Genomic DNA, 15,948 nt, shown 5'->3' with positions numbered 1-15,948 from the left:
TCACAACCTTGAGATCAAGAGTCACGTGCTCTACTGACTGAGCCAGCCGGGCACCCCCAATTCAAAGGAGTTTTCAAGGAAGAAGGGAGAGAGGAAAGTGCATGAGAGAGAAGACCACCCCCACCGACCACCCTCCTCTCTGTGGCCTGTTCTGGGGAGGGGAAGGTGAAGTATCAGATGGCATGACAAGGAGCTGTGGGAACTTGAGGAAACCTGAAAACTAGGGTTTGCTAGGTACATCTTTGAAGGGTGCAAAAGGGAGGTTTGCTAGAGAATGACTGAAGGAAGAGACTGGAAGAAAATTAAATTACTTCTTTTTTGGAATGCTCGTTCAACAAACCAGTTGCATTTAAAATGTCAGCTGCATTTCTATTATTCCTATTTTAGGAAGGGGTCCAATTAAGGGGACACTGGAGAAGGGATTGTCATTGGGGTGAAGCCTAGCTATATAATCTTTGTAAAAACGCCACTTTCTGAATCGGATTTGGATTTCACCTTTCGTGGTGCTGCCAGATGGGCATCACCAGGAAAATAAAATACAATCGAGGATTCTGTATTGGCACAAGCGTTAGAGTAAAAAGGGGGCTATACCTGCAGTTACCCGATTGGGCCACTAGATAGCACCTCGGCTTCGGTGAGGCAAAATGCAAAACAAGGCGCGGTGCTTTAGGTGCTTGAAAGGTAAGGAAGCCACTGACTGAAGTAATTTTGAAGACAGGAGCCTAAAGCCGATTGGAAGTGAAGTAGAGGTGCTTATTAGACAGTGTGCAATGAGTGTGATCTGGAGAAATGCCTGCATTTCATAGAAAAGATTCGTTTACTAAGCAAGGAAAATACAAATAAATAGGCACAATGAGATGCCGCTTGATACCCATTAGGATGGCTATTATAAAATAACAAGCACAGAAAATGACAAGCATTGGTGAAGACGTGGAGAAATCGCAGCCCCGATGCCTCGCTAGTGGGAACGTAAAATGGTGTAGTTGCTGTGGAAAACAGCAGTTCGACAGATTTGGCAGTTCTTCAAAAAGTTAAATGTAGCATTACCCTGTGATCCAGCAATTCCATCCCACTCCTAAGATGCCCCCAAGATTTGAAAGCAGGGACTCAGATAGATGCTTGGATGCCGATGTTCAAAGCAGCATTATTCCATAACAGCCAAGAGGTGGAAACCACCCAGGGGTCCATCACCGGGTGCAGGGATAAACAAAATATACCTACAATGGAATATCAGTCAAAAAAGAAAAAAAAAAAAAACAGGAATGGAGTTCTGATACATTCCACAATGTGGATGAGCCCTGAAAACAGTATGCTACATGAAATAAACCAGACACACAAAAATAAATATTGTACGATTCCACTTGGATAGGCAAATTCAGAGAGACAGAAAGAACAGAGGGTACCAGGGGCTTGGAGGAGTGGAGAATGGGGAGTTAGCATTTAATGGGTGCAGAGTTTCAGTTTTGCAAGATAAAGAGTTCTACAGATGGGTGGTGGTGATGGTTGCCCAACACTATGAATGTACCTAATGCCACTGAACTGTAGAGTTAAAAATGGTGAAGATGGTAAGTTTTATGTTCTATGGATTTTATCATGACTAAAAAATAAATGAAAAAAAAAACCCAACTATGCAAGACTGGCCAGTGTCTTCCCCAATACACACAAGCCACCAAATAGAGATCTTGGTTTTTTTCTACAAAGTGATGCTAATGAGCAACAGGATACACCCTTTTCCACCCACTCCACGTTTTGTATTTCCTTTCTTTCCAAAGTTCTCTCAGCTAGGTCTCCTTTTGGGGATTGGACAGCCTCTCTCAACATTCACATACACAAACCTGAAATAATTCATGCTGTGTTCTCTCCAAGTGTTTTAATTTTATTAGACGATGTTGAGAAAGAAAGAGAACATTACAAAGGCAGTCCAAGAGCGGAAGGAGCAGAAAAGTGCAACTTAATGTAATTTACTGTGGAAAGGGCCAATGCAATTAGTTTCAAAGGATGAAATTGCAAAGATGATTCTTTTTAATGAGTGCATTTTTAGTCATTAAAAAGGAGTATCTTTGACCTTCTCTCCCACTATTCTTGCCTGCATCAACTCTTCTTCAACCTTGCTGGTTGTGGTAGACCCAACAGTGCCCCCCCAACCCCCTGCAAAGAGACCCACATCCTAAACCTCCCCCACCATCAACATACCCCCACCAGGGTGCACATTTTTTTAAAAAATATTTTATTTATTTATTTATTTGAGAGAGAGAGAGAGAAACAGCATAAGAGGGGAGAGGGTCAGAGGGAGAAGCAGGCTCCCCGTTGAGCCAGGAGCCCGATGAGGGACTCGATCCCAGGACTCCAGGATCATGACCTGAGTTGAAGGCAGTCACTTAACCAACTGAGCCACCCAGGCACCCCAGAGTGCACATTTGTTACAATTGATGAACCTACATGGACATGTCATCAGCATCCAAAGTTCACAGTTCACATTACTGCTCATTCTGGGTGTTGTACATTCTATGGGTTTGGACAAATGCACAATGACATGTATCCATCATTATGGTATCAAACAGAACAGTTGTGCTCCCCTTAAAATCCTCTGTGCTCCACCTATTCATCCCTCCCTCCCAACCCCAGGCAACCACTGATTTTTTTTACTGTCTCCATAGTTTTGCCTTTTCCAGAATGTCATATAGTTGGAATCATAGAGTGTGTAGTCTTTTCAGATTGGCTTCTTTGACTTAGTGATATGCATTTAAGTTTCCTCTATGTCTTTTCATGGCTTCATAGTTCATTTCTTTCTAGCACTGAATGATATTCCATTGTCTGGAATGTTTCACGATTTATTTATCCACTCACCTGCTGAAGGACATCTTGGTTGCTTCCAGGTTTTGACAATTATGAATGAAGCTGCTATAAATATCCATGTGCAGTTTTGTGTGGATATGCAGTTTTCAACTCCTTTGGGTAAATTCCAAGGACGGTAATTTCTGGGTTTGTACGTTAAGAGTGTTTAGTTTTATAAGCAACTGCCGAGCCATCTCCCAAAGTGGCTGTACCATTTTGCATTTTCACCAGGAATGAACATGAGTTCCTGTTGCTCTACATCCTCACCAGCATTTGGTGATGTCTGTGCTCGGAATTTTGGTCATTCTAATAGGTGTGTAGTGGTATCTCACTGTTGTTTTGATTTGCACTTCCCTGATGACGCAGGATGTGGAGCATCTTTTCATTTGCTTTTTTGCCGTCTGTATATCTTCTTTAGTGGGGTGTCCTTTAAGGTCTTTGGCTCATTTTTACATTGGGCTGTTTTCTTATTGTTGAGTTTTAAGTGTTCTTTGTATATTTTGGATCTTTATCAGATGTGTATTTTGTAAAAATTCTGTTGGTCTATATAAAGTATATTTAATGTATTCATTGGAAAGTTTCATAGCATCCAGTTATAAACAAGTGGTTCTCTATCCAGGGTGGTCCCTCCCCCTACCAGGGTACATTGGCAATGTCTGGAGACATTTTTGGTTGTCACCACTGGGAGTGCATGCTAGTGGGTGGGGCATCTAGTGGGTGGAGGCCAAGATACTGCTAAACATCCTACAACACCTGGTTTGATGAACTAGTTACCATCGTTCCTAACACGGTAAAATGTGTAATTAAAAAAAAATAAGTGACATTTTGGGGCGCCTGGGTGGCTCAGTCGTTAAGCGTCTGCCTTCGGCTCAGGTCATGATCCCAGGGTCCTGGGATCGAGCCCCGCATCGGGCTCCCTGCTCCGCAGGAAGCCTGCTTCTCCCTCTCCCACTCCCCCTGCTTGTGTTCCTTCTCTCGCTGTGTCTCTCTCTGTCAAATAAATAAATAAAATCTTTAAAAAAAATAAGTGACATTTGTATGTGACTTGAAAGTGTCCCTCATACCAGTGGTGGGTACTCATCTCTGGCAAACAGGTAATACCTTGGCTATGACTTCTTAGAAAGCACTCAGTTAATGGTAGTTGGTGTCATGATTTAGAAGTTACCTGCAGCTAAAATAGCTTGAAGAATTCTTCCTTGCCAAAGGGACCAGAATAAATTTATCTCTATATCTAGAATGGGGTTAGTTCCTCAGATCCTTTTTTCTGTCCTTTGGGGGATGGTTATGTATCATTCTTAAGGTTCCACTAGGTCTGGTTTGAGTCTTGCTGTCTTTCCTTCCCCTTCCAGGAGCCTTGGAGTATCTCCACTTGTGTTATCTCCCAGGGGACCGCTCTGAGGGCCATCGCATTCTTTCCATTTTCAAGTTTTGGCTATGTGCTGCCACATACCGTCTGCCCTCCCCTGTCTGGGTTGCCCCAGTTCTCTGTACTTCCCACTGTGACAGGAACTTCTCAAAGTGTTTCACGATTGTTTGCTCACAGCCCCATTTCCCCACTGTAATTAGCCTTTGAAAATCAGACAAGAAGGGTGTCTTTTTTGTTTCGGTACCCCCAGTGCTTGGCACCATAAGTGGTTTTTTTTATAAATGAATGGTTGAATGGAGGAATGTCATAAGGTCCTTCATTATGGCTCAGTTATGATGGCGTTCTTCTAGAATCCTCATTATGATAATCGTCATGGATTCATGTTCAGCATAAGTCTTGTCATGGTTTCATTTTGTGCAAGAACAAACATACGGTCTCAGGTTTCCTGTTTTTTTTTTTTTTTTTTTTTTTTTTTTTAAGATTTATTTATTTGAGGGGGGGCAGAGGGAGAGGGAGAGAGGGAATCCTCAAGCAGACTCCCCGCTGAGCACCGAGCCTGATGTGGGGCTTGATCCCAGGACCTGAGATCATGACCTAAGCCAAAATCAAGAGTCTGTTGCTTAACGGACTGAGCCACCCAGGCACCCGTCTGTCTAGTTTTAATGACAGTTCTATCTGGCAGTGGCTTATCCTTTTAGCACCTGCATATCCACTCTTGGGCCCTTCTTATTTGCTCTCCCCATACATTTTTTTGTGCAGCTACTACTCCTGAAAGAAAATTGGTGGGGTTAATGTGTTTTTTGGCTGTATCTTTCTGTATTCATTTTATTTGTTCTTTATTCCCTGTCTTGTTTCATAAGGGATTTGCAGAGACCAGTAATTGTTCTAACGGGAAATTAGGATATCTAGGCAGGATTCAGGGCAGTGCAAAACAGTGCTGCTAACACTGCATTCTAATTTAGGATGAACAAATCCCAAGATTCTGGTAAAGCCTTCTATTTCTGATGCCAGGAAACTAACAGGTTTGGCTGGACTAGAAAAATCAGAAGTGTTGACTAGATCCACCTTCAGACCTTGCTGAGATCCTTTATATCAAATCAACAGTTGGCTACAACCCACTTTGCATCTCCCCTTACCTTGCCATCTCCAACATGTCATTTAAAAGCATTTCTTAGTTTTGCTCGACATCTTTCTATACTGGGTCAGCCCTTGCAACATGACAAATGTAAAGACTGGGAGAATTTCTAACGTCCTTCTGAGAAGCAGGTTTCGTATAAGACCAAAGGATTTGGAGTCAGTCCGGGAGTTCCAAACCCCATTCCACCACCTAAAGTTGAATCCCTTCAAATTAGCCACTCCATTTCTCTGAGTTTCCATCCATAAAATGTGGGTTATAGTTCCTCTCTCTTAGGGTTGTGGTAAGGATTAAATGAGGTAAAGTGCTTGGTAGGGGAGGGGGCTTGATAAATAGTAGCTATCATTATCGTCCCAGGGAGAAAGAGCAAGTTTACATTTGGGGAAAATAAGTGTATTCAGCAAGTCTGTCACTTTGGTTTTCTACTGCTGCACACACACATGTGTGTATGGGTGCATGTGATAACATATCTCCAGTTCTATCTAGTGTAGGAATTAGAAGAGTACAGGAAAGGGGCGCCTGGGTGGCTCAGATGGTTAAGCGTCTGCCTTCGGCTCAGGTCATGATCTCAGGGTCCTGGGATTGAGTCCTGCATCGGGCTCCCTGCTCCTTGGGAGCCTGCTTCTCCCTCTGCCTCTCTCTCTCTCTCTCTCTCTCTGTCTGTGTCATGAATAAATAAAATCTTTAAAAAAAAAAAAAGAGTACAGGAAAGACTGTCTCTTCCTTCAAATTTTTTATATACATAAATAGAACATGTATATAAATACATGCACACCCAGTTTAATAGTTCTAAAACAAGCATCTCTGTTATTACCATCCAGGTTAAGAAACAGATCATAGCAGCTCCCTGACACACCTTGAATGGCCTCCATTTTAACCCAAGGGAAACACTCTCCTGACTTTTGCTTTCTTTATGGTTTTACCACCTGTACGTACATCCCTCCCTTTACATGTTTTTGGTCTGCTTTTGAAATTTATTTTAATGAAATCATACTTTATTCTATTGCCATTTCCCTCATTCAGCATTGTTTCAAAAATCATTATGTCATTGTGTTTAGCTGTATTTATTCCTTTTCATTACTGTATGAAAATACTGCAATATAAAAAATTATACTTTGTACTGCTGGTAGACATTTGCGTTGTTTCCAGGGTTTTTTTTTTTTTTTTTTTGCCATTATGTCATACAATACTATTTGTACATTCTTGTACATGTGAGCCATAGAATGTGTTTATCTTCAGTTTCACCAAATAGAGCCAAACTTTTTTTTCGAGACTGTACTAATTTATAGTCCCATCAGCTATGTATGAATGACTGTGGCTCCACATCTTTTTGGGGGGGAGGGGGCGGTGAGTGTTATATCTCACTGTGGTTTTATTTTTCCTATTTCGTGATTATGTATTAGGTTGAGCACCTTTTTATACGTTTGTTGGCCGTTTGGATTTCCTTTTTAGTGAAGCGCCTATTTAAATCTCCTGCGTTTAATCGATTTTAAAATGTCCTTTCAGACATTATCAATACATTCACCTATTGGTCGCTGGACAATCAGCCCAAAGTTGCAAGTAACCGAGGCAGGTCGGCAGTTCAGGCTCAAAACATTTCCTGCCCCAGCTGTAGCAGAGAACAAGCTGATTTCCCCAAATAACAAGTACTTCGACTTTAGCCCGGTTTAAGGAACAAGACCAGGGCGGTCTGGCTGCCTTCCTCCTCGCAGGTGGCCATGATAGCAGAGGACAGCGCCCTGGCGACCTCCCCAGGGATCCTAGGCACAAACAGACGCGTCCTTAAAAGCAGCATCCTGCTTAACCGCCAATTTCAAACTTCCAGGAGCTGCCCTGCGGGGGTTTGTCTTTCCCCGTTTTCCATTGGTCACGAGTCAGAGGAAGAAACAACCTGATTGGTTTTCCCTTTCACTTCCTCTATCCCTTTAAGGACTTGGGTGGGGCTTGGGTGGGACGCAGTGGGCCATCCTGGGAGCGGGCACTCTGATTGGTCCGGACACGACTGAGCCCCGCCCATGCTGTTCGCCTGGTTCAAACGCGGCGGCGGGAGGCGCGGGGCGGAGCAGAGCTCGGACTGGCGGGGTCCGCGGAGTGTGAGTCTGAACCCCGCACGCCCATTTCTCCCCACCCCACTCCGCAAGGCCGGGGGCAGGGCCGCCTCCACCCACACCAGTCCCGGCTTTGCCTCCCGTGGCGGGGAGGGCGGTGGTGCCGCCCCCAAGGCTGCCGGGGGCCCGAGGGTCTTCCCAGGCTGGCGGTGCGCGCGCCCTCCTCCGAGAGAGCCTAAAGGTCAGTAGGTGGTGCCCGGGGCAGGAGGAATCGTTCCCTTCTTAAACCCGGAGGGGGTCCCCTGTGGGTTCCGCCCTGCCTCGTTGCTTGTCAGCATTCCCTCGTTATTCCGTCCAGTGGAGTGCGGCAGCTCCCTACTGTCTGTGTAGTGACTTCACACTCGGTACCGTCAGTCACCTCCTATTTCCCGCGTCTTTCCCTCTGCTCCAGCCCCTCGTCTCCCTGCTGTTGTCAGAGAAGGCCAGGTCCTGCCTCAGAGCCCTAGCCCTGGCTGTTCCCTCTGCACGGCACCCTGTCCTTTCCTCCCCCGCCCATCAGCAAGGCTTACTGCTTACCCGCTTCAGATCTTGCTTCACATGTTACCCTCTCAGTGAAGTCTACTCTGACTATACTGTTAAAAATTGCGCACACACACCAATTGCCCCTACCTTGCTCTCTCTCATTTTTAACCCTGTAGCACATATTACTTTCCAACGTACTATGTAATTCGCTTATTTCAGTCATTCACTAAGTATTTATTAGCACCTGCTATGTGCCGGGCTCTGTGTCTCCGCCCTTGTGGAGCTTACATTATCGGTGGAGCAGATAATAAACAAATTGATTTGTAAGAGAATATGTCAGATAAGAGTATTACCTCTTGTTACAGTGAATAAAAATCTGTTTTTTTAATGTCCCTTGCTAGACTGAACTTCCCAAGATCTGTTTTGTGGTGGCTGGTTTTCACCTCGCTATCCCTGACATCTTGAGGAAGATCAGGATCTTTCAAGCCCATCCTCCTCAATTTGGCAGTTCACACTTGACCTTCTCCTGTATCTCTTCACCATCGGAGAGATGTTGAAGTTCAAATATGGAGCACGGAATCTGCTGGACGCTGGTGCTGTTGAACCCATTGCCAACCGGGCCTCCAAGCTGAATCATTTCTTCCAGGTAACAGGCTGCCAGCTCTGTTCACCTGTGTTTGTTTCCTTGGAACCTCCTTGTCACTTTTATTCTTATTACAGGATTGAGGCTAATCTTCTGGGAGAAATCCCATTTGGTCTTTTATACGTGCTGATAGTATTGGAAAAAGCCACTGTACAGAGGAGTAGCTAGCTGAACTTGTCCTTGAAGGGAGATCTTTTTAATAATTTCTCACACTTATCTGTACTAAGGTTGTTATTTTGTTAAGGAAAAACAAACAGGGGCGCCTGGGTGGCTCAGTCGCTAAACGTCTGCCTTCGGCTCAGGTCATGATCCCGGGGTCCTGGGATCGAGCCCCACGTCGGGCTCCCTGCTCAGTGGGAAGCCTGCTTCTCCCTCTCCCACTCCGCCTGCTTGTGTTCCCTCTCTCGCTGTGTCTCTCTCTGTCAAATAAATAAATAAAATCTTTAAAAAAAAAAAAAAGGAAAAACAAAGGCATTTTTTTGGCCAAAATTGCTATAGATGTACTTCTATTTATTTTCGTTCAAGAGATTTTTTTTAAGATTTTATTTATTTATTTGACAGAGAGCGAGAGATCACAAGTAGGCAGGCAGGCAGAGGAAGAGGGAGAAGCAGGCTCCCTGCTGAGCACAGAGCCTGATGTGGGGCTCGGTCCCAGGACCCTGGGATCATGACCTGAGCCGAAGGCAGCCGCGTAACCGACTGAGCCACCCAGGCGCCCAAGAGATCTTTTTTTTTTTTTTTTTAAGATGTTCTTATTTATTCATTTGACTGAGGGAGAGAGAGAGAGAAGCAGGCAGAGGGAGAGGCAGGCTCCCTGCTGAGCAGGGAGCCCGATGCGGGGGCTTGATCCCAGGACTCTGGGATCATGACCTGAGCTGAAGGCAGATGCTTAACCGACTGAGCCACCCAGGTGCCCCGTTCAAGAGATCTTTATTAAAAAAAAAAAGAGATGATAAATACCCACACCTGTGAAACCCATATTCTGTTTAAGATAAAGAAGCTTTCTATCACCCCAGAAGTGTTAAAGCTCAGGAAATAATTTCCAAGTAGACTTCTAATTCTTTTATTTTTGCTGTAGATGAAACATTGTTGATGTAGAAATCCTTGTTTGACTTATGTATTCACAAGTCAGGGGGACAATATAGATAGTGGTGAAGATCTGGGTTTGAATCCTGGCCTCAGCACTTGTTAGCTGGGTTATCTTGGGTGACTCTCTTGCCTTATCTGCATCCATTTGCCACTCTTTCAAATAGAGGTTATGGCACCAAATTCACAGGGTTATCATGAGGATGAAATGAGATAATTGATGTAAAGCACTTATCTTCTTGCTTAGCTCTTGGTAAGCCAATGGTTATAAATGGTAACTATTATTAATGCGAAGTGTAGAAATAATATTAGTTATAATAATGACAAATTTGTGTTTACTTAGCAGTAATTATATTTAGGAAGGTATTTATGCAAGGATACCTGTATGATGATAAATACTGATACTTTCTTGATGACATTTTTTTCCCCAAAATATAGTTATTGGGGAATGTTCAAAGAGATCAGAATGGAGACAGATTTAAAGCTTAGGTTGTTTTGTGGGACCATTCCTGTTGTCATTGTCATTTTAAGTCATGAGATATTTTTCACAAATGAATAGTCTGTCCCTAACTCCTGCTGACCGGAGTGCTGCCATGTTTTAGCCCCTTTATGTTTTACTCCAAGACTTTTTTGACTTACTACAAAATTGACTGAAGGCATATAATGTGCTCCTTTGTAAGAATTGTGGCTTCCAATGTGCTGGGTACAGAGCCAGCATGCTCCTGATTATGTCACTTCAGCTCCATTACAGACGTAAGGACTATTCTTATTTACATTTTAAATAGGAAGTGACAGATATCGAGGGAGGCAAGGACTTGCCCAGGATCATGCAGCTTGTAAATGACAGAGGCTCCATTTTTGTTCAGACAACAGAGGCTGGGCATGTAACCATTGGCAACACTGCCAAAGTGCGTTAGAATTTATTGTGTATTATATTTATGTCATTCTAACAGCAAGGGTTGTGGGTAAATCCCCATTTCATCTTTTTTTCATGATGAGTTCTTCCCTGTCCCCAGGAAAGCTATTATTTGCAAGTGTAGCATACATCTAACATTTGCCTAACCAGGTACGGATACTGTTCTTTCCCTGTGTAATACTATTTTAATGAGGTTTAGATAGAGTAGTGATTTTGTTTTCCATTCAGGTAGGTACTTTGGACTGGGTCTTAGTTTCTTTTTTTTAAAAGATCTTATTTATTTGTCAGAGAGAGAGAGAACATAAGCAGGGGGAGCGGCAGGCAGAGGGAGAAGCAGGTTCCCTGTGGAGCCAGGAGCCTGATTCAGAACTTGATCCCAGGACTCTGGGATCATGACCTGAGCTGAAGGCAGACGCTTAACTGACTGAGCCACCCAGGTGTCCCTGGGTTAAGTGGTTTCTACTTAACATTGTACTTAACGTCCCAATGAGTTTTGTGTCATGTGGTCAGCAGACATTTAGATTTTTGAGCCAACAAAATTTCACAAATTTGCTAGGCCAACCTCGGTTTGCCAGCTTTTTATTTTGCCAACTAAGAGATATAAGAAGGATGTAACAAGACAGATATAGAGAAAAGCCATTATCTTCTGGTCCTTTCGTTTCATAAAGAAGGGACATTTTAAGAAACACCAACAGAGGAAGGACGTGATTTCAGAATAAAAGGTCACTTTAAAATTTGAATGTATTTAGCTTTATAGACCAGTCATCATGTGGTGTTTGTTTTTTCTCATTTCGTGGCAGACTTGAGCACTTGGTTAAGCATCAGTACTGTATTTGGGAACTGTTGCTCCAATTAGTCTAAACTCAGTAAAGAACGAAGGAACAAAGACTATTTTTTGGAATTTGTGACAGAACTATTAAAGTGACAGGTATGGCGGCTTGTGACCCAGTGCTTCACATCCCTGGCTGAGGTTTGAATCTCTTGGTGAGCTTGTTAATAAGACAGATTCTAAGCTACAAACTGGGAAGTTCTAGTTCAGTAGGTCAGGGATAGCACCAGATAATTTTTTTTTTTTAAGATTTTATTTATTCATTTGAGAGAGACAGAGATAGCGACAGAGAGCACGAGCCGGGAGGAGAGGGCGAAGCAGGCTCTCTGCTGAGCAGGGAGCCCAACGCGGGGCTCGATCCCATCCTGGGGTCATGACCTGAGCTGAAGGCAGACGCTTAACCGACTGAGGCACCCAGGTGCCCCAGCACCAGAGAATTTTGTTGTTGTTTTTTAGCTAAGTTCTTCAAGTGATTCAAATGTAGCCAGTCCGTTTCTAGTATCCAGTGCTGTGTAAGAAACCACTCACAGAGTTTAAAGCAGTGATGATTTATTTTATCTTATGATTCTGTGGGTTATTTGGATTCAGCTGGGCAGTTCTGTTTCAACCTGTGATATCAGCTGGGGTCACGCAAGAGGCCATATTGTGTTGGGAGCTTGGCTGGGGCTGGAACATCTGGGTACTGACTGCTGGCTAGGGCATCTCAGTGTTCCTCCAGCTGGCTTCTCTATGAGGTCTTTCATTATCCAGTAGTCTGACCCAGGCCTTGTAACTTTCTTCTCGAAATAATAAATATTTTAGGGGCGCCTGGGTGGCTCAGTTGGTTAAGCGACTACCTTCGGCTCAGGTCATGATCCTGGAGTCCCGGGATCGAGTCCCGCATCGGGCTCCCTGCTCGGCAGGGAGTCTGCTTCTCCCTCTGACCCTCCTCCCTCTCATGCTCTCTGTCTCTCATTCTCTCTCTCGCAAATAAATAAAAAAAAAAAAAAAGAAAGAAAGAAATAATAAATATTTTAGGCTTTGGGTGTAGCTGCAGCCATTCAACTCCGCCATTGTAGCACAAATGCAGCCACAGACAATATGTAAGTGAATGGGTGTGGCTGTGTTCCAATAAAACTTTATTTATAAAAACAGACGGTGGACCACATTGGCCTATGGGCTGTAGTTTGCTGACCCCTGGTCTAGACTAAGCTTTTTTACGTGGTGACTGGCTTCCCAAAAGAGCAAAAGCAGAAGCTGCTAGGCGTCTTTAGAGCTCTGCCCTGAACTGACACAGTGTCACTTGTGTCACCTGTTGCTTGAAGCAAGTCACCGAGACAGCACAGATTCACGGGGCGGGGAAATAGACTCTGGCTGTTGGTGAGAGCGGTGCCAAGCACCTACAGAGTGAGAGGGCCTGTAGGTGGCCATCTCTGCAGAGATACCTCCACACAATCCATAGCCTGGCACATGGAAATCATTGTTCTAGACCAGAGGTTGCAAACTCATGTCTTTGGGGGCCAGGCAGTGACTATGGGTGAGTCACAGGGGCCACCTGGAAGACTGGGAGTCAGGTCTGTGATGAACTGCAGACCACGATCACTACCCAGAGGGGCAGCATCACTCAGCCACAGCTCAGCATCACTGGGCAGGGATGTGGGGGCAATGTGGCTCGGTCCTCCAGTGTTTCAGGAGAACCCCCAAATCCCACCTCTTTTGGGTAAAATTTCCTGATTTTTCAATATTGGCAGATAATTCAAATTATTTTATTTTATTTATTTATTTATTTTTAAAGATTTTATTTATTTATCAGAGAGCGAGAAGAGAGAGAGAAACAGCATGAGAGGGGAGAGGGTCAGAGGGAGAAGCAGGCTCCCTGCAGAGCAGGGAGCCTGATGCGGGGCTCGATCCCAGGACTCTGGGATCATGACCTGAGCCAAAGGTAGTTGCCCAACCAACTAAGCCACCCAGGTGCCCTAATTCAAATTATTTTAAATGCTGCAGGCCCAACAAAACATGTGGGTTGGATACAGTCTGCCAGTTTGCAACTGTTGGTCTAGATCATGAATAAGTTCAGCTTTAGCATGATCACTCTGCCCATACTATTCTAGATTGTTCAAGTGAATTAAAGAAACCTCAGTTATATTAACAAACCTCTGGGCACACTCGAAAGAAGTAGCAATCATTGTGTCCTGTTGTAGAGACATGGAAACATTTCAGAACCAGCAGGGTCCAGAGTAAATGTTCCCATGAGCCACAGACTGTTAAAAAGAAGGGCCTTGGGCACCTGGGAGGCTTGGTCGGTTAAGTGTCTGCCTTCGGCTCAGGTCATGATCCCAGGGTCCTGGGATCCCAGTCCCACATTGGGTTCCTTTCTCAGCGGTGAGTCTGCTCCCACTGACCTCCCCCCCACCTCCCTGCTCATTCTCTCTCTCTCTTTCTCTCTCAAAAATAAAAAAAAAAAAAAAAGAAAGAAGGGCTTTTTGTTTTTAATGGCATGCTTGTGAAGTTTTTCTTCCCAGGTGCTGGTGGAAAAAACCCACAGTAATGGAATCTTATAAGTGATAACATAATGACTCAGTTGATGTCACTTTAAAGAATGAAGCCCCAGAATTGTGCTGTTAGCGTGTGTCGTGAGCAGTTAGAGTTGGTGGCTTGTAATTTACTCTGTGTGGATGTTATTGATCAAAGCTTTTCGTTATTGACAGTGTCTCCATCTGCTGTTTGCTGTTTTTAGGGGAAACCACCCTTTCTGACTCAACAGCAGATGTCTCCTCTTTCCCGAGAAGGGATATTAGATGCCCTCTTCGTTCTCTTCGGAGAATGTAGTCAGCCTGCTCTGATGAAGATCAAGCACGTGAGCAACTTTGTCCGGAAGTGTAAGTTTGGAGAACTTTCTCTTGAAAACTGTTCTGCTAGACAAAACTGCAAAGATGCTGGAGGCCAGATGAGTTAGTGGTTGGTGGTCATGGGTAAGAACTCTGCTCGGAGGAAGACAGACCCAGTTTCAAGGCCAGTTTCCACCTGCTGCAGCTGGGAGACCAGATAAGTCAGGTCTGCTGGTTGCAGGTGACAGAAACTCAACTCAAACTAGCTTAGGCCAAAAAGTGAATGTATGGCTCATGAAACTGAGAAACCCAGGGTTGGGTCAAACTTTTGGCATGGCTGGTTCCAGGGTCTTAAACGATGTCCTCTGGTTCCATCCTTGTACCCACTCAGGGCTGATAATCTAGTGGGCATAGCAGGCACAGTGCTTAGGGCCCACAGTATTTAATTTTAATAAACAGCTTCTTTTCATTAGTTTAATTTAATTTTGAAATAATAAGAAAAATATTATTATAATGTATAATGATTAGGGGTTATATTCATCTTTATGTTAATGTCACAGTAAAATATAAGTTTTGACTTTTTTTAATAGTTTTTTGTTGTTGTTGTTAAATTAGGCTCCACACCTCACGTGGAGCCTGATGCGGGGCTTGAACTCATGGCCCTGAGATCAAGACCTGAGCTGAACTCAGGAGTTGGATACTTACCCGACTGAGCCACCCCAGCGCCCCTTGATTTTTTTTTCTTTTTTAAATGGAGGAAGGGACTTGATGAAGGGAGGCATGCCTAGGGCCTATGAAAGGCATAAATCGGCTCTACCCACACCCTCTTCTTGTCTTCCTTGAGGTGGGGGAGTTGGCTGCTGGTGTCCGTGTCCCACTTTTGTATTTTATTACCTTACATCAGTGTTTTTCAACCAGTGGTGATTTTGCCCCCCTCTGGACTCTTGGCAGTGTCTGGAGTTATTTTTGGTTGTCACAGCTTGGAGGGGAAGGGTACTACTGGCATCTAATGGGTGAAGCCAGAGATAATGCTAACCTTCCTGCAACAACAGAATAGCCACCACAGCTTAGAATTATCTGGCCCTAAATTTCAGTAGTGCCAAGTGTGAGAAACCCTCCCTTATACGACCTTGCTGTGTAACCAAGCACCCTGAACTATAGTGGCCTAAAACAGTAATCACTGTATTACCTCTCATGAATCTGTGGGTTGACTGGGCTCAGCTGAGGAATTTTCCTCTCCATGGGACTCTGACTAAGATTGCAGGCACCTGGGACTCTCCTGGTCTAGAATGTCCAAGATGGTCTGCTCAGTGTTTGGCGGGTTGCCTGGAAGACTGGACTCAGCTAGGACTCTGGGATGACTGGGCCTTTCCCTGTCTCTGTGAAGTCTCAGGGCCTCTTGCTCTCCATGTGGCTTCTCCGTGTGGTCTCTCCATCAAGGTCAGCCAACGACAGCCTGGGATACCTGTCTTGTACGCAAAGTTTTACTGGAACTTGTTAGCCATGCCCTTTGTTTATGTACTCTCTGTGGCTGCTTTCTCACAACAAGGCATTTGAGTCATTGTGTCTGAGACTGTATGGCCTACAAAGCCTAAAATATTTACTCTCTGGCTCTTCAAGCAAAAACTTGCTGACCTCTGATCTACATGGTCCCTTTGGTGCCAGGCACCAAATTTCCAAAGCACCATAGCTGCCAGGAAGGGACAGAGGATTTCTTTGGCTGCATTCTGTTGTTTGAAGTGAGTTATAGGGCTTCCCAAA

At 44.4% G+C, this 15,948-nt stretch overlaps 1 protein-coding gene across 1 annotated transcript in view; it reads left to right on the top strand.

Annotated features, from left to right (window-relative positions):
* The first annotated feature begins 7,387 nt into the window (after positions 1–7,387).
* Positions 7,388–15,948, top strand: part of CIT (citron rho-interacting serine/threonine kinase) — a 162,954-nt gene continuing 154,393 nt past the window's right edge. The window contains exons 1-3 of the mRNA XM_035017121.1: positions 7,388–7,625; positions 8,308–8,552; positions 14,097–14,238. Coding sequence (XP_034873012.1) covers positions 8,457–8,552; positions 14,097–14,238 — 238 coding nt within the window. The 5' untranslated portion in view covers positions 7,388–7,625; positions 8,308–8,456. The remainder of the gene's footprint in view (positions 7,626–8,307; positions 8,553–14,096; positions 14,239–15,948) is intronic.

The sequence above is a fragment of the Mirounga leonina genome, unplaced genomic scaffold (genome assembly GCF_011800145.1).
Source record: "Mirounga leonina isolate KUSES-001 unplaced genomic scaffold, KU_Mleo_1.0 Mir_171, whole genome shotgun sequence".
NCBI lineage: Eukaryota > Metazoa > Chordata > Mammalia > Carnivora > Phocidae > Mirounga > Mirounga leonina.
This window is presented reverse-complemented; position numbering and strand designations above follow the sequence as displayed.